The following is a 19,384-nucleotide window of genomic DNA, read 5'->3' as shown; positions in this document are numbered from 1 at the left end:
CCTTAACTAATTTCTCCTTCAAAATTTTTTCCAGGACCTTGCATACTACAGATGTCAAACTAACTGGCCTGTAGTTACCCGGATCACTTTTTTTTCCTTTCTTAAAAATAGGAACTATATTAGCAATTCTCCAATCATTCGGTACTATTCCTGAGTTTACAGATTCATTAAAAATTCTTGCTAATGGGCTTGCAATTTCAGGTGCCAATTCCTTTAATATTCTTGGATGAAGATTATCTGGGCCCCCTGATTTAGTCCCATTAAGCTGTTTCAGTTTCGCTTCTACCTCTGATATGGTAATATCTACCTCTATATCCTCCTTCCCATTTGTCATGCTACCATTATCCCCAAGATCCTCTTTAGCCTTATTAAAGACTGAGGCAAAGTATTTGTTTAGATATTGGCCATGGCCATGCCTAGATTATCTTTAACCTCCACTCCATCCTCAATGTTAAGCGGCCCCACTTCTTCCTTTTTAGTTTTCTTCTTATTTATATGGCTATAGAACCTTTTACTATTGGTTTTAATTCCCTTTGCAAGGTCCAACTCTACTCGACTTTTAGCCTGTCTCACTTGATCCCTACATGTTCTGACCTCAATTAGGTAGCTTTCCTTGCTGATCCCTCCCATCTTCCACTCCCTGTATGCTTTCTGCTTCTTCTTAATCGCCTCTCTAAGATGCTTGCTCATCCAGCTTGGTCTACAACTCCTTCCTATGAATTTTTTCCCCTTTCTTGGGATACAGGCTTCTGATAGCTTCTGCAGTTTTGATTTAAAGTAATCCCAGGCCTCCTCTACCTTTAGATCCATAAGTTCTTCAGTCCAATCCACTTCCCTAACTAATTTCCTTAATTTTTGAAAGTCAGCCCTTTTGAAATCAAAAACCCTAGTTGCAGATTTATTTTTGTTAATCCTTCCATTTAGTTGGAACTGAATTAGCTCATGATCACTTGAGCCAAGATTGTCCCCTACAACCATTTCTTCTTTGAGGTCCTCACTACTCACCAAAATTAAATCTAAAATGGCATCCCCTCTAGTCGGTTCAGCAACTACTTGATGAAGGAATCCATCAGCTATCGCATCTAGGAAAATCTGAGCCCTATTATTATTACTAGCACTGGTCCTCCAGTCTATATCTGGGAAGTTAAAGTCTCCCATGATCACGCAGTTTCCATTAGTATTTACTTTATTAAAGACATCAAAAAGGGCTCTATCCATAACCAAATTAGATCCCGGAGGTCTATAGCACACCCCAAGCACTATCGTAGGAGAGGCTTTACTAGTTTTCTTCCCCAATGTAATTTTTGCCCAGACAGACTCTGTCTTATCCATTGCATCGCTTCTTATTTCTTTACATTCTACCTCATCATTGATATACAATGCTACTCCACCCCCTTTACCTTTGTTTCTGTCTTTCCTAAAGAGCACATACCCTTCAATACCTGTAGTCCAGTCATGACTACTATTCCACCATGTTTCTGTTATCCCTATGATATCTGGTTTCACTTCCTGCACCAGTAGCTCTAGTTCCTCCATTTTGTTACCTAGACTCCTCGCATTGGTGTACAAACATCTTAATTTTTGCTGTTTGGCCTCGCTCACATTTTGTACCCTATTAGGCACAGTCATTCTACAGCCAATATAACCTATTAGACTAGTATCCACACCGCCCTCACTCCTTATATACATTCTCCTACCCACGGCTGTATCCATTCTTACTTCATCTTCTTCCCTCTCAATGCTAAAATCTGGTGTGGAGATTTTCTGGACATCTCCCATCCATCTCCCCCCAATTCCTAGTTTAAAGCTCTCTTTATCAGTTGTGTCAGCCTCGATCCTAGAAGTCTATTTCCTTCCCTACTGAGATGAAGTCCATCCCGAGAGAACTGACCTCTGTCCATGAATGCCTCCCAGTGGTCATACATCCCAAAGCCCTCCTTATAGCACCACTGCCTAAGCCATCTGTTGACAGTCATAATCTTGACAGACCTTTGTTGCCCTTCTCTAGGAACAGGAAGGATCCCGCTAAAGATCACCTGAGCCTCAATTTCCTTAAGCGTCTTCCCCAGCCTAGCATAGTCTCCCTTAATACTTTCCAGCGAGAATCTAGCCGTATCATTTGTTCCCACATGAAGGATAATTAGGGGATTCTTTCCCGCTCCCTTTAGGATCCTTTTCAACCTCAGGTCTACATCCCGTATCTTAGCACCCGGAAGACAGCACACCCTTCTATTCTCAGGATCAGCTCTAGTTACAGGCCTGTCTATTCTTCTCAATAAAGAGTCCCCGATCACATAGACCTGCCTTTTCCTGGTGACAGTGCTATTCTCCAGTGTCTCACCTGTTCTCTCTGGCTGCAAGTTCTTTCCATTCCTATTTTCCCTTACAATCTTCTTCAACCCATCCTGTATCCTCCTGGGGCTCATATTTGGTGTAGTCTCCCTTCACTCTTCCCCTTTTTCTATAGGGCTAGCCTCTCTTCTCTTCTTCCTTACCCTTCCACCTTCAGCGACTACCTGCTGAGCCCCTTCTTCATTTTCCAACTCTGCAAACCTGTTCCTAAGCTCTATTTCTCCTTCACTAGCCCGTCTTTCTCTCTGCCTGGTTCTTTGAGTCACATGTTTCCACTGACCACTTTCCTCATCCAGTCTCCCCTCAAAATTCCCCAGCCCTGCTTCCATCCGTGAGTCTGAGCTTTTCCCTTCAGATACCTCATATCTTTGCTCCATCATCTGCTCAAACCCCTTCCTAAACTCAAGCAGACTTTCCACCTGCATCTCCAAACCTCGGATCTTTTCCTCCATCAGCTCTATCAGACGGCATTTCATGCAGACAAAACTCTTACCGGTTCCCCCCTCCAGGATCATGTACATACCACAGCTTCCACATCCAGTCATCCTCAATGTGTCTTTCACTGCAGGAGTCACTCCCACAGCTGCCTCTGTATCTGTCATCTCCTTCCCACCTAAATCCTGTTAATCTGGGAAACACAAGCCACACCAAAAAGACCACACCCCCCCCCCAGCAAAAGCAAACCCCAAACAAGCACCACAAGCCAAACTCCCACTCAAACTCCCCTGTTTAGAGCTCTGTTTGCTAGCTCCTGTGCCGCTGCAGCTGTCTGTGCCGCTGCCTGACTGGCTGGCTACCTTTATAGGGCCCCTAGTCAGAAGCCCCACCCCCTAGGCAGGGCTCAGCTGCTCTCTCAGCACAAAGCCCCACCCCCTAATCAGGCTCAGCTGCTCTCCCAGCACAAAACCCCTACACACACACACACACACACACACAAATACTAAAAATACAAAACCAAGTACAACTACCTTCTCCTCCAACAGAACTCCCACTCAAACTCCCCTGTTTAGAGCTCTGTTTGCTAGCTCCTGTGCCGCTGCAGCTGTCTGAGAGAACATATGTAAAATGTACCAGATAGCTGCCGTAAGAGTTCTATAGAGATCTCCCATCTCTACATACACCCTGGAGACCACGAATCTCAAAGCCTTTTATAGAGCTGCTTGTACCAGCAAACAGAACAAATAAAGAGAAGAAGGGCAGAATTGTTAAATAAATCTAAGCGAGCAATCCAGCCTCCCCTTAATCCTGAAGTGGCCCCCCCTGAACCTACAAGAAATTTGGGGGGCTTTGCTGAAACTCACTTAGAGGAATTCTAGATCAGCAGAAGACACAATTTTGCTCTGAAGTAACTACTTTAACTGCAGGAAGCACCCTCACCAACATTCTAACATGCTATTGGAATTGACCATCCCTCAAGCCAGAGGGGTGTCTGAAACGCTGCTCACCATCCCCAGTTTTCCTTCAGGTATCCTCCTTTCCCAAGCCAGGAGGAGTGTCACATGGGTAGGGATTGGAGCTCAGATTTTTAAAGGTATTTAGGAGCCTAGCTCCCACTGATTTTAACAGGAGTTCAGTGCCTAAATACCTTTCGAAATCTGCACCTGCATGTCTGGAGAGGGCCCTGAACTAACAGATCTGGGAGTAGAATAGAAGCCTGAGACAGAAGCAGTCTTGGTGGAAACTGCAGCTAGGAAAATGGACGAGACTTGGCCCATCAGCTTCTTTATTAGAGCTGTTCCTAGGACGAGGATAGGGAAATGCAAACACCAGGTGGAACCAAGGCAACTGAAAAAGCCTCATGCGCCCAGGCTTCCAAGCTAGTTTATCTCCTGGGGCAAACCTTCTCCACCTGTTTGAGTTGACTGCAAACGGTTGTACCTCCAACTGCCCCAGATGCCTCTGAATCAAGTCAGGTACCTGATTGTTTATGAACCACTGGAGAACAAAACTTTCTGCTTAACCAACATGCATTGCACTCCTCTTCTCAAGACAGAAAGCCTCTGTTAAATGCATTATTTTCCTGTGGGCTCGTGTTTCCTTTCTTTTCCTGGAGACCCAATGGGGTTTTAGGGCCTGAAGGGCGAGAACCACTACTTTGGAAGGGGAGCACCACAAAGTCTCTTTGGAAGGGGAAGCTAGGAGGTCAATTCTGTCCTTGTCTTGAACATTACGTAAGTGCAGTTGAGCCAGATTGCCATGCTCAGGTCCCGCATTTCTCTGGTGGAAGAGGCAGGGAGCTCACTGCCAGAGAGCAGCCATGAGATGTGGCAGCCCCACAGCATTCTAGTGGCACACTATGGAGCAAGGGACCTCTGTAGCTGCACGATGGGTGGAATGAGCCCATTCTCTGCACCCTTTCCAACTCTTCACTGCTTTCCAGCAACACAGAACAAACGAGGTCAAAGCACAAAAGTAGATACACTAGGAGTGACTGAAGTTAAGAGCAAAGTCTTGGGGCTGTGGTCTCCTGTCATTACCCATTAGTCTGCCCTGGTGGAATGAAAGATTAAGCTTCTTACAGGCTATATTTCAAGAATTGTTTCAAAACATATAGGGCAAATACCACTTCTGAACCATTGTAAAGGTTTGTACAGCATCTACCACAGAGCCCAAGTACTGAGAACAAAAACAATTTGGATAGCATTAAAATTCAGCATGACCACCGTGACACCCTGCTCTTAACAACCAGAAGTGGATGCTCTTGATCAATGAGTTTATTGTATGGGATAGATCCCAAAATATTTCCTTCTTACCCTCACTTATTCTAAGATAGGTTAAGTTTGAACCAACTGTCGCTTCCAGGCACTTGCTCAACCAATAAGACTTATGAGACTGGGTGCTTTGAGAAGGACTCATAGTGCAGTATCATCCAAATATATTAGTGACACTGGAATTCATGGTGTCTCAATATGAGGTATATGCTGGAGAGGATGGATGGAAGTACTCAACATGTAGAGTGCTACATGTGACACCTTAAGGAATAGAAGTAGGGGCCACCATGAATTCCAGGGATCTGAAAAGATCCAGCTAACCGCCACTCCATTAACTCCTACTACATACTGTATTTAAGTCAACACCTTATAGTCAAAGATATGGAAAGCAACTGAAAGATCTACTAGTACAAGAACGGAAGTTTGTCTGTGTCCAAATAACTTTGTTTGCAAAGTTGTGTTCCAAGGTCATCCACTGCGCCAGCCTTAAACTAAGCATTAAGCCTGAAGCCAGACTGAAGGGTTTAGATATTGGAAAAGGACTTTGCCCTGAAAAGACAGGCTGGAAGCAGGACTAACTTGCAAGACTTTCAGGAATGACTCTGGTGGCTGACACATAGGCTTCTGAAGGAGGTATTGACAATTTACATTGAAAATTGTAACACAGAGTTAAAAACTGTCTTACATTACAACAGTTTGACAAAGATTTCACATTCCCTAATCAATGCAATCTGGCACCATTTTTGCACCAAACCTGCATATTAAAAGTACTGCTAAAATCTTCTGTGAATTTCCATCCCCAAATAGGCAAATTAGTGATTTGCCATTATTCTAGGCTTCATTTTTACTTCAACGCATGATATAAAGTACTGATTGATATAGGATTTTACATAAATGTAATTCATTATACATATCCAAAATACACATTTCAGGACTAAAGTAATTTACCACTCAAATCAACTTCCTGCATGAAGACAGTAATTATTCTGCAGAGCTAGCTCATATCACATCATCATGAACAGAAGTTATCAGCCACGGGAAGTTATTGATTGCTCCCATTCATACCATCTTAGTAAAAATAGTGATTCACACAGAAGGTCATAGGGATTACACCCATTCTGAGGTGCTATTCATAACTTTTCCCATTTTGTCTGGGGAAGAATTTCTTTGACACTTCAGTAAAATAACCTGAAATCATTCAGTGAAAGAAGCAGTAAAGAAAATGGAAAACTGAATGACTAATGCTATTTCTTGTCTCTTCCCTTTTGAGACCTGCTTCAGCAACAGCTACTTATTGGATTTTGAGGCAGCTTTTCTGGGCTTGCTTTGTTGACATACCCCAGCAACTTCAATTGTCTTGCAGATTCTAAAAATCTAAATCCTAAATGCTTTACAAAGAAAGAACACAGAAGAATAATTCCTTCCCACAGAAAGAACAATTCCTCCTAAGGCTATGTTTACACTACGAAATTAGGTCCAATTTATAGAAGTCTGTTTTATAGAAAGCATTTTTATACAGTCAATTGTGCGTATCCCCACACAAATGTTTTAAGTGCATTTAGTTGGCATTTAGTCGGCGGAGTGCGTCCACAGTTTGGAAACCATTGACTTCCAGAGCATTGCACTGTGGGTAGCTATCTCACAGTTCCTGCAGTCTTTGCCACGCATTTGAATTCTGGGTAGAAATCCCAATGCCTGATAGGGCAAAAACATTGTCGCAGGTACTTCTGGGTACATATCGTCAGGCGCCCCCTTCCCTCCCTCCCTCCGTGAAAGCAACGGCAGACGATCATTTTGTGTTTTTCCTGGGTTACCCATGCAGACACCATACCACAGCAAGCATGGAGCCCGCTCAGCTCAAGGTATGTCTCCTGGGTGCTGGCAGACGTGGTACTGCATTGCTACACAGCAGCAGCTCATTGCCTTTTGGCAGCGGACAGTGCAGTATGACTGGTAGCCATCGTCGCCATACTCCAGGGTGCTCTTTTAGCCGACCTTGGTGAGGTTGGTCAGGGGCGCCTGGGCAAACATGGGAGTGACTCAACCAGGTCATTTTCCTTTCAAGTTTCGTCCCATGGCGATTCAGTCCTGCTGGCAGTCCTACTGCACCGTCTTCTAATGAGCACCTAGGAGATGACGATGGCCAGCAGTCATACTGCACCATCTGCTGCCAGCACAATGTATAAAGACAGATGAAGTGGATCAAAACAAGAAATAGACCAGATCTGTTTTGTATTCATTTTCTCCTCCATCCCTCCATGAAATCAACAGCCTGCTAAACCCAGGGTTTTGAGTTCTATTCTTGAGAAGGCCATTCTGTTTCTCCTTGATACAAAGCCACCCCCTTTGTTGATTTTAATTCCCTGTAAACCAACCCTGTAAGCCATGCTGTCAGTTACCCCTCCCTCCGTCAGAGCAATGGCAGGCAATCATTTCGCATCTTTTTTCAGTGCAGACGCCATAGCACTGGCAACATGGAGCCCGCTCAGATCACCAGTGCAATTATGAGCATTCTAAACACTGCGTGCGTTATCCAGAGTAACCTGCAAGAAAAGCAAAACCAGGCGAGGAGGAGGCGACTGCAGCGTGGTGACGAGAGTGATGAGGACATGGACACAGACTTCTCACAAAGTACGGGCCCCTGCAATGTGCACATCATGGTGTCATGGCATGGAACGCAGATTCTGGGCCCAGGAAACAAGCACAGAGTGGTGGGACCGCATTGTGTTGCGGGTCTGGGACGATTCCCAGTGGCTGCGAAACTTTTGCATGCGTAAGGGCACTTTCATGGAACTTTGTGACTTGCTTTCCCCTGCCTTGAAGCGCAAGAATACCAAGATGAGAGCAGCCCTCACAGCTGAGAAGCGAGCGGCAATAGCCCTGTGGAAGCTTGCAACGCCAGACAGCTACCGGTTAGTCGGGAATCAATTTGGAGTGGGCCAATCTACTGTGGGGGCTGCTGAGATGCAAGTTGCCAATGCTATCACTGAGCTGCTGCTATCAAGGATTGTGACTCTGGGACATGTGCAGGTCATAGCGGATGGCTTTGCTGCAATCGGATTCCCTAACTGTGGTGGGGCCTTAGACGGAACCCATATCCCTATCTTGGCACCGGAGCACCAAGGCAGCGAGTACATAAACCGAAAGGGGTACTTTTCAATGGTGCTGCAAGCACTGGTGGATCACAAGGGACGTTTCACCAACATCAACGTGGGATGGCCAAGAAAGGTACATGAAGCTTGCATCTTCAGGAACTCTGGTCTGTTTCAACAGCTGCAGCAAGGGACTTACTTACTTTCCAGACCAGAAAATAACCATTGGGTATGTTGAAATGCCTATAGTTATCCTTGGGGACCCAGCCTACCCCTTAATACCATGGCTCATGAAGCCATACATAGGCACCCTGGAGAGTAGTCAGGAGCTGTTCAACTAGGCTAAGCAAGTGCAGAATGGTGGTAGAATGTGCATTTGGGCATTTAAAAGCTCACTGGCGCAGTTTACTGACTTGGTTAGATCTCAGCGAAACCAATATTCCCATTGTTATTACTGCTTGCTGTGCGCTCACAATATCTGAGAGAGAAAGGGGGAGATGTTTATGGTGGGGTGGGAGGTTGAGGCAAATCACCTGTCCGCTGATAACGCACAGCCAGACACCAGGGCTGTTAGAAGAGTAGAGGAGGGCGTGGTGCGCATCAGAGAAGCTTTGAAAACCAGTTTCAGGAATGGCCAGGCTACGGTGTGAAAGTTCGGTTTGCTTCTCCTTGATGGAAACCTCCCCACCCCCCGGGTTCACTCTATTTTCCTGTAAGCTTAGCACCCTCCCCCACCCCTCTCTCCTTCGATCACCACTTGCAGAGGCAATAAAGTAATTGTTGCTTCACATTCATGCATTCTTTATTCATTCATCACACAAAGAGGGGGATAACTGCCAAGGTAGCCTGGGAAGGGTGGTGGAGGAGGGAAGCACTGGGTGGGGTGGTGGAGGAGGGAAGGACAAGGCCACACAGCACTTTAAAAACATACTGAATGCCAGCCTTCTGTTGCTTGGGCAATCCTCTGGGGTGGAGTGGCTGGGTGGCCAGAGGCCCCCCACCGCATTCTTGGGCATCTGGGTGAGGAGGATATGGAACTTGGGGAGTAAGGCGGTTGGTTACACAGGGGCTGTAGCGGTGGTCTGTGCTCCTGCTGCCTTTCCTACAGCTCAACCATACGCTGGAGCATATGAGTTTGATCCTCCAGCAGCCTGACCATTGACTCCTGCCTTCTTTCAGCAAGCTGATGTCACCTTCCATCTTCAGCCGGCAACCCCTCCTTGCGGTCATATTGTGTTTTTCTGCACTCTGAGATTGTCTGCCTCCACGTATTTTGCTGTACTCTGTCAGTGTGGGAGGATAGCATGAGGTCAGAGAACAAGAACATTTCATCACAACTGCGTTTTTTTCACCTCCTGATCTTCGCTAGCCTCTGGGAAGGAGAAACATATGCAGTTGGTGGAGGAAAACAAAGGGAGAGTGGTAGTTAAAAAGACATTTTATAGAACAATGGGTACACTTTTTCATGGTGAACCTTGCTGTTAACATTACATAGCACATGTGCTTTCATTACAAGGTCACATTTTGCCTCTTATTGAGGGTATGCCGGTTTGGTGTGAGAGATCAAACATGCAGGGCCGGGCAACAGAATTCGGCTTGCAGGCAGCCATGGTAAGCCACAGTCTTTTGGCTTCTTTAACCTTCATAACATGTGGGAATGGTTTCAAACAGCAGTGCCCTCATTTCCCATACAAAGTAGCCGTTGGGTTGGCCATTTAAAATGGGTCATCCATTTAAAAGGAGGGGCTGCGATTTCCGGGTTCATGTGCAGCAGAAACCCAACTAGTGCCCCCTCCCCCCCAATTCTCTGGGATGATCATTTCACCCCTCCCCCACCACGTGGCTAACAGCGGGGAAGATTTCTTATTCAGCCACAGGCAAACAGCCCAGCAGGAACGGGCACCTCTGAATGTCTGCTTACTAAAACCACCTTATTTCAACCAGGTGACCATTAATGATATCACTCTCCTGAGGGTAACACAGAGAGATAAAAAACAGATGTTTGAATGCCAGCAAACACCGGGACCATACGCTGCAATACTTTGCTCTGCAATGATTCCCGACTACGTGCTACTGGCCTAGCGTGGTAAAGTGTTCTACCATGGAGGACGGAATAAGGCTGCCCTCCCCAGAAACCTTTTGCAAAGGCTTTGGTAGTACATCCAGGAGAGCTTTATGGAGATGTCCCAGGAGGATTTCCGCTCCATCCCAAGACAAGTTAACACACTTTTCCAGTAGTGGTACTAGTCGCGAATGCCAAGGCAAATCAATCATTAAACACGCTTGCTTTTAAACCATATATAATATTTACAAAGGTACACTCACCAGAGGTCCCTTCTCCACCTTCAAGGTCCGGGAGCCCGCCTTGGGTGGGTTCAGGGGGTACTGGGTCCAGGGTGAGAAACAGATCCTGGGTGTTGGGGAAACAGATTTCTCCGCTTCCTTGCTGTGAGCTATCTTCCTTGCCCCCAAAACCCGCTTCCGTTGCCTCCCACTCCTTGGATGGCGTCAAAGCACAGGGTTGGGGTAGTGCTGGCTGCCCCCCCTAGAATGGCATGCAGCTCATCATAGAAGCAGCATGTCTGGGGCTCTGAACCAGAGCAGCCATTTGCCTCTCTGGTTTTTTGGTAGGCTTGCCTGAGCTCCTTAATTTTCACGCAGCACTGCTGTGGGTCCTTGTTATAGCCTCTGTCCTTCATGCCACTGGAGATTTTTTTCAAATATTTTGGCATTTCGTCTTTTCGAACCGAGTTCTGCCAGCACAGATTCGTCTCCCCGTACAGTGATCAGATCCTGTACTTCCTGTTTGATCCATGCTGGAGCTCTTTGGCGATTCTGGGACTCCATGGTCTCCTGTGATGATGAGCTCTGCACAGTGACTTATGCAGGTGAGCTCGCCATGCTGGCCAAACAGGAAATGAGATTAAGTTCGCGGGCCTTTTCCTGTATACCTGGCCAGTGCATCTGCGTTGAGAGTGCTGTCCAAAGCGGTTACAACTCAGCACTCTGGGATAGCTCCCGGAGGCCAATACCATCGAATTGTGTCCACAGTACCCCAAATTCGACCAGGCAAGGCCGATTTCAGCGCTAATCCCATCACCGGGGGTGGAGTAAAGAAATTCATTTTAAGAGCCCTTTAAGTCAAAAAAAGGGCTTTGTTGTGTGGACGGGTGCAGGGTTAAATTGAGATAATGCTGCTAAATTCGACCTAAACTCATAGTGTAGACCAGGCCTAAGTTCTTGTCAAGTGCCCGTCTGAGTGTACTTGCTTATACTGACTTCACTTATAGCTAGAGCTCACTTAAGCTTTCCTCTGTCCATTTTCCCATGAAGATTTGATAGGTGTATGCATTATTAATCTGTATTATGATGGCACCCAATGCCACGTAACAGCCTCCAGTGATTTAAAACCACCCACTGTGATTTGCTGAATACAATACTAAACAAAAACTCTGCTGCATCCTAAAATCTTTAGTTTATTCAATAGTTTAAAGAAACATCCTATTCATGATGATCCTTTGAATCTTCTTTTTCAGAAAATAGAATAAAAATTGTTTTACAAATTGTCTTGCAATTAGGAAATTAAAAGCATTTGATTGCACAGAATCTTTGATATGTTTCTTAAAATTCTCTTTCAGGGAAGGGGCTACAACTGGAGAATTAGCCTTTGTGCTGACAATCCCATCAGTAAAGTTCCTGAACAGTACAAAAAGCTAAAGTTTGCCCTCATATAATGCATCAAATGGATCTACCACCACCTTAATGACATACACTGTGGTCACCTCATTAAGTGCATATTTTAGTTGCACCTTGTGTCCTTTGTTCATGCGAGATCTATGCCCAGATGAAGCCCAGACACATGCTGTAAAAGACTTGTTTATCCAATGGCTTCTCTGAGTTATCATAACTGCACTGAGGACCCAGATGTCCCTCTCCAACACAGCTAGTTAGCTAGCTCTTGGAGACATATGTTGTCTTCCTAGCCTGGAAAGGGAGTCACAGTAACCTTGAGGTGAGTATAAATTGGGTATGTCAAGAGGATCCCCATCCCCTCCCCCCCCCCCCCCCCACACACAAGAAAAAGTCAGTGGTCACCACCATTCCATTAGCAGTGAAACCTGCATCCTCCAATAGGCAGCCCCCTCCTAAATAACCACTTCAGAATATTCAACACTTCCTGTACAATCTCCTTTGAGCCTTTGGTTGGAAGCCAAACTCTGTTTGCTGAATGATGTTTGTTCAACCCCTGGATGGTCACTTGTATTCTATTTTACTTAAGTATTTTGTGTTTGACAAGACCACGTGAAACCAGATATTTGAAATTTAGCAGCACAGCTTGATTTCTTACCACTTTTTAACAGTGAACATCATGTATCAAGCTAACTACCAGTATAAGATTATGTAATAAGTTACAGTTTGGTGTGCAGGGGGTATTTAGTATTTGACACATTAATTTGGATTCGCAGTGTATTCAAGACTAGAGTATATAATTGTGCAATAAGTTGATATAATAGGGTTATACGATTATTAATGTACATTGATTATTCTGCGCTTCATACATTAGCTGCTTTGCAGTTTTATTCCTAGATGTCTCAGCAGGAGAATTCTGCATCTTTTAACAACTCACTGCCCTTCACCATGGGACTGTTTGTCAAGTATCTTAGAGGCAATATTCGAGAAATGCTGAGTCAATAAAGCAATTGTGTCACCATACCCCATCTTTGCTCTTGCCTCTGAGTGAACATGAGTGGCTCTAGCCCTTTGTTCACATTCTGCAATTACGGATATTTGCCTACATGGGCAGGAAAAAACAAAAAAGGATGTTATTGCATGTAAACACAAGGTTAGTGCTGTTTATTGCTTAGGCTGATTAGCTATTTGCCAAATGGAAAATTTATCTTCAATAGACCAGGCAGAAAGAACTTCATTCAGCAGTACAGCATTTAAAAGGCAGAAACTCATCTTGCAACATAAAACTGAATGCTGCAGCACTGCAGAAAGCTGTTAGATTACCTTTCCCAACTAGAAAGTCTATCACTCCATAGTAGGAGGGGATGAGCTGGAGGTCAGAGAATGATCATTCATACTTATGTCTTCCAAATAACTATCATTCTGGTGAAGCTTAATTATTCTTCCTGTTTTGCCCACGGTGAAATGTAGCCAGACTGACTTGTCCACAGTCCCAGAGCAAATCAGGGTCAGAGACCCCAGACTTCCCACACTTTCAACCATTCTAACTAGTCCAATCAGCTTTTGAATATTCAGAGTCCTATGGTTCCAACCCCAGACAAATCATCCATCCTTTCAAAGTGAATAAATGAGGTTTCAACCAATTTACTGCAGGTGGGTCTTTCAAATGACAGCTAAAACCCCCCCGGAAGTGCTGTCTGCGGACTGAAGAGTAGATGGTCCTCTAGAGTCCTTGGCCAGTTTACTTATCTCCACTACCATGGAACATGCTGTACCCTGGTTTATCACAGGATGTAAAAATATTCCAGCAGACTGAGTGCACAGTACACACTGCCTCATGTCACTTACCTGTTTTACATTGTATCCTGCTTTTGCACTAGTTTCAATGAACATTACATTCAGCTCTTTGGCTTTCCTCTCTCCCTCCTCAATGGATACTTGCCTGGGGAAAAGAAGAACATTAGAGCAAAAGATAAGAATATCCTGACAATTACGGTTTTGCTTCCAACCCAAGAGATGTCTCCCCAGATCCAGCACACATGTAGTTATACCTGCCAGGTACTGTCTCCAGTCATCACCAGAGGAAGGGCACAACATTTCAGAATACAAGCTGGGCTTCTACAGTGCACATGCCAGGAATGGCCTACGTATACTCAATCCTGCCTCAGTGTGTGATGGATGGACAAGATGACCTTTCAAAATCCCTTCCAGCCCCTACATTTCTATGATTCTCTGGCTTTTCAGTAATAAAGCCAAGGTGGCCACTGGCCATTTCCTAAATTTCTTGCCAGGAAACAACACTTGTATGGCTTGATAAGAATTAGTGCTCTCACGCTACGCTAACTAGCAATTATTGCCCTGATTAGCTAAACCTTAATATGGTTATTTAACTTTTTTCAAAATAATTGTACGTAACCTGAAAGTATCAAAAAACTACTTTTAAAATATTTAAGTTAAATCAACTAAAAACTATTTTGTTGAAAGGAGCTAAAGATCTTCCAAACAAATATCCTAAAGTCCTCAACATATACCCAGCTTTTCCCTGAACTCAAATTTATGATACACCATTTATGACACATAGGAAGCTAATGTCATGAAATTTACACTTTAACCAAGTCTGTTGCTAGAAAATTGTCATGTTCAGAAGGGCATACTGCTATTATGTGTTTATGTTTTAAAAAGACACTATTTTGTACCACTTTGTATGGAGAGATTAGCATAAATCCATGTAGCAAGACAGCAGAATGTCCAAATGCCAGTGCAACTTTGCATTCGTGTGTCTGAAAAAACTTCCCCCTAAAAAATTACAGTAGGTATGACAAGGGGTGCAGGAGAGAGAAAAATCACTCCGTTCAACAGAAACTGCTCTTTTAAACAAAATTCTAAATATGGTTTTGATTTTAATTTTAACATTAAAAACAAACTAATGTTTAAAGGAATATTCAAGATAATCATTTAAATTAGTCACCTACACTAAACCTAGATTATTAAACAAACGTTTTAAATCTAGTTTACTCCTTCACTGATGCTATTGACTCTTTACATTTCACTCAGCTTGGACACTGACGCTAGATTTGTTAATTTCACTTCCTGGTTCTTGTGGATAATGCTGGTTCTGGTTCTCACACACAATGCTGTCTTGTGGGCTCACAATCAAGCCAGGAAATGTTTAAATAAAGTTTCAACTGATTTTTTTTTTTAAATCAAATTTCTATTCACATCTGGCTTCAGCATAATTTAAACAAACTAGATTTTGGGCCAAAAATAACAGAATCACTTTAAACAGAGCTTTCTCAGCGAAATCAACAGCAGATTGGCCATATAATTAAGAAGAATTATTTCTCCATACCTCTTATCTGCTAGATCTGTTTTATTTCCCACTAGCATAATGATGACATCACTGCCCCTTTCCGTTCTGACATCATCAATCCATTTTGTGGTTTGCTGGAATGAGTTTACATCTAGTAAGGAAGAGTAGACAAAGATGAGTGTCACTGTAAAATGTTCTTCCCAGATCACTGCCAATACAGCCATAAATCTTCAATAAAAGCCTCACATTCTCTGGTAATTGGTATATTAGGACTAGGTAGAATCAATGGATGCAATCCTGACCCCAGTGAAGTCAATGGGAGTTTTGTTATTTATTTCAGTAGGTCTTGGATTTTACCCTTTGGCTTTAAATGCACCTGCCTTGAACTTCATCTATCCAATTATAAATGGACTTTTAGTGCAAATTATGAAGAGTTTTTTATCATTACTTTTAAAGAACTGTTATTTTATTTTATTGAACTAAGGGCTTGTCTACACTACAAAACTGAGTCAATGTACAGCCACCGCAGTAATTAAAGTGGAGGTTCACATTCACACCACGCTCCTTGTGTCAGTGGTGCTCCTCACCAGGAGTTTCCACAGACTGAAGTAGGGCATTGTGAGGCACTGACTGCTGGAGCCCTGCAGTCCTGGTGCTGACAGCTCAGGTTGTCAATGCTAGGGTGGTGACGGCTCTGGCTGTCAGCCCCACATGGGGCTGGGAGCCAACAGATGATGTAAGTAACGCAGTGTCTACACAGACACTGCGTCGCCCTACTACATCAACGTAAGTGCTACGCCTCTCACAGAGGCGGAGTTAAGTCAATTTAGTTGGCAACTTACATCGGCGGGGGCTCCACTGTAGCATAGACACTTACACCAGGCTGTAGTTGAAATTTTAAATTTAAATATTTTAAATACGGAATGGGGGCCTAATAACTTTGCTATTTAATCTGTACTATTCATGACTTGAAAAATACTGAATATGTACATTGGTAAGAGGGCCCTACTGCTTCAAGGCTTTTAAAAAGTATTTAACAGCAATTATACACTGTGTTGCTTACTCATTTTGTGATCACTAGTTTTAGGCTTGTTCTCCTAGGAATATTTGGCTTATATAATTGCTAGCCACCCTTGTTGGGTTGATCACTGACCTCAAAAGAATTTCAGAACTATTTACATAAAAACATACATTAAAGGATCCTTTGGCACTTTTCTAACTAAAAGACCCTTCCAGATTCCAGCAGCTTTAGAACAGGTAATGAACATCTAAGCTGCAAAACAAGATTCTAGGAAATAGGCATTAACTAATGAATATACAATAACCTTGTTTGCAAAGCTGTGTTCCTAACAATAATATCAACTGCAGTACCATTCAATTTAACAGTTAACATACAATAGCTACGATCACTGAGGTGTATCTGAGATGCCAAAGTATTTGCCTACACTTAAATAGGGAGATCTCTATGGTAACTGTTGGCTTTGTAATGGTACAGTGAAATACTTTAAGTCTTAGATGGTTAAGACTTGATCACTTGCTAGTAGCTTAATGCCATAAAGCTTTGTTTTAGTACTTAGCAATAATCACTAGGTCAGTAGAGAAGTTCAAAATTCACAGCTATCATGCAATTTTAGCTCAATTTAAAATGTTTATTTATAACAATTAAAATAAGTTTAGAAGGGAAGCTCTTATTCGTGTTATAATCTACTAGAGTATTTATGAATAAAAGGATAAGCCCTGTTTGGATTTGGGTAGAATCAGACTATTTCATCCAGTCACTATTGATTTAAAATGGGAAAAACTTCTGAAGGTTTAATTCTCCTGTAACAAAATTATTGCTCTTTAAAAATTAAAAGCCAATAAATGAGGGTTGTTCTGGCCTTTTAAACCAGTCTTCAGGGTGGAGGTGAAAAAGCACTAACATTTTAGTCCTCAAAAGTGTATATACCTTATTATGAAATGAAAGACTACATTATTAAAAGGCTAAATCCTTAGTCATGGAGCTTTAAATACCAGAAAATGAAAGTGACCAATTAAGGTAAAAAGGTGGCATGTCCTTCCCCAGCCCGCACCCAGATTTTGGGGACAATGGAGTGAAGCAAGCTGCAGTTCTCAAATGGCCTCAATGAGAAAGCTCTAATTTGGAAATTCAAAGATATGCAAGCAAGTGATTCAGGTGTTTGAGACCAAGTCAAAGATAGAGATGGTACCCAAAAGAAGAGCAGATGAGATTAGGCCAGCCAGTGCTCAGGGTGTTGGGACAAACCATGTGATAGGAAAGGGTCAAAAATGCATTCTTTCAATAAGGGAGATTCATAAGTCCATTTATACATTACTACAAACAGCTGTGATCAGAAGTGTCTGGTTTAAAAAATTTGACAACAGTAAAAGGAAACACTGTTCATGCCAGTATGAAGAACAACCACATGAGTGTGATAGGACATGCAGAGCTAGGCTAGAGAATGACAGAGCAGAGTATCAGAAATGCAGAATTCCCCCCACTCACTTGTGATATCATAAACAACAACTGCAACAGTGGAGTCACGAATGTAGCTAGGAATCAAGCTCCTGAACCGCTCTTGACCTGCTGTGTCCCATAATTGCAACCGTACCTAACAAAATCAGTCAAACAAGCAAGAAAAATAAGAAAAGGTCAAACCCAGTGCAATATACCTACTTGTGATATCGTAAACTACTACAGCAGCAGCAGAGTCACGGATGTAACTGGGAATGAGGCTACGGAAACGTTCCTGACCCGCAGTATCCCACAGCTGCAACCTGATCTGTGGGATGGGAGAAAATTAAAAAAAAAAAAAAAAAAAAAAAAAAGCCAAACTGCCACTAAAAATAAAGAGTAAATAATTTTATTTTATTGGCTTTTTTAAAAGCTAAATAAAAATATAACTCGTGCAGGAGATTGTTTGGGACTGGGAGCATTAGCGAACTGCCTCTCCTTGTGGCAACCCCGCACCCCCAGTGGTATCTAAGGCCATCTCTACACTTAGAGCACTGCAGCGTGTGTGTGGTGAAGATGCTCTGTGCCAACGGGAGAGAACTCTCCCATCAGCATAAAAACACCACCCCCATGAGCGGCATAAGCTATATCGGTGGGAAAAGCTCTTCTGCTGACACAGCGCTGTGCACACTAGTGCTTGTGTCGGTGTAATTTATGTTGCTCCGGGGTAGAATATTCACTCCCCTGAGCAACATAAATTTTGCCGACATAGGTGGTAGTGTACACATAGCCTAAGATAGTGTATTCTTTACCTAAACTGATCTAGAAAGGAGTCCAGAGGAATCTATATTTCACACTCACTTCCCACCTCTTTGTATTTCAAAAGCCCCTTCCCACTTCTAGAGGGTGGGCAATAGGATGGCTGAGTTTTCCAGCCAGAGAGGGCAGGCAGGAAACCTGAGGCAAGTGCCAATCTGCACTTCCACCCACAGAAGGCATTCATGCTCTGCTGCCATTCTTCCTGGGGCCCAAACATGTCACTACACAGAGACCTGTATGACAAAGGGGTTGGAAGAATGACATTTAAGACCACTTCTAAATGCAAGTCTTCCAGCTGCTGCCAAGCCACTGGAGTGGCTACTAACATGCTTTTTCAAAGAGGATGAATACTAGTCATTCAGCTTCATGTAAGGTTTAGCCATAATGCAAAGTAACAGAGAAACACTGGTGACAAGGATGAAATTCTCTTACCACTTCGATTCTGAAAGAAAATACAAGATGATCTATAAACCAGCATACATCTATATAAATATATATATATAAAAACATCTAAGGGACTGAACTGCTTTAGAAAAAGCATGCTCATTTGTCAGATCACTTAAAATGCAATCACATCTATTGTGCATTTAACCAATACCATCAGTTTGTGCAGAGTTATGCACTTTATGTTCTACAAATATATACCCCGTTTATTAATTAAGGATGTGAGCTAATTTTGGACCATGGCCTTCATTTCTGTGGAACACTGGCTTAATTTCAGAGACAGTACTGCGCTAAACAGAGTAAACATGCATCTCTTTATGAGTTGTACATATTCTGTTTAAAATGACATGTTAAACCCTGCTGAGGTATAGACTGGTAGTTCTAGTCATGATCCAACTCATATTCAGCCCCCAGCCACATATTAGGAACTTTTGGGGGTGCCCCTTTTCCAAAAACCCATCTAACAGCAGACTCTTTAAAACCTTCCCCCAGCCGTGCACTTTTCCTCCTT

The 19,384-nt window shown here is 43.3% G+C and overlaps 1 protein-coding gene across 4 annotated transcripts in view; it reads right to left on the bottom strand.

The window, feature by feature from the left end:
• The window catches only part of RAB6A (RAB6A, member RAS oncogene family), a 112,600-nt gene that overhangs the window by 16,320 nt on the left and 76,896 nt on the right, over nucleotides 1-19,384 (bottom strand). For 2 of the 4 annotated variants that reach the window (XM_038407083.2, XM_043504033.1), the window contains 3 exons: nucleotides 17,662-17,767; nucleotides 15,195-15,306; nucleotides 13,694-13,787 (listed from right to left, as the gene is read on the bottom strand). In XM_038407083.2, coding sequence (XP_038263011.1) covers nucleotides 13,694-13,787; nucleotides 15,195-15,306; nucleotides 17,662-17,767 — 312 coding nt within the window. Of the gene's footprint in view, nucleotides 1-11,300; nucleotides 12,948-13,693; nucleotides 13,788-15,194; nucleotides 15,307-17,661; nucleotides 17,768-17,832; nucleotides 17,939-19,384 lie in introns of those variants that run through there. The other 2 variants (XM_043504034.1, XM_038407092.2) reach the window with 2 other exon arrangements.

The sequence above is a fragment of the Dermochelys coriacea genome, chromosome 1 (assembly GCF_009764565.3).
Source record: "Dermochelys coriacea isolate rDerCor1 chromosome 1, rDerCor1.pri.v4, whole genome shotgun sequence".
NCBI lineage: Eukaryota > Metazoa > Chordata > Testudines > Dermochelyidae > Dermochelys > Dermochelys coriacea.
Note: the sequence above shows the minus strand (reverse complement) of the source record. Positions and strands in the feature narration are given on the sequence as shown.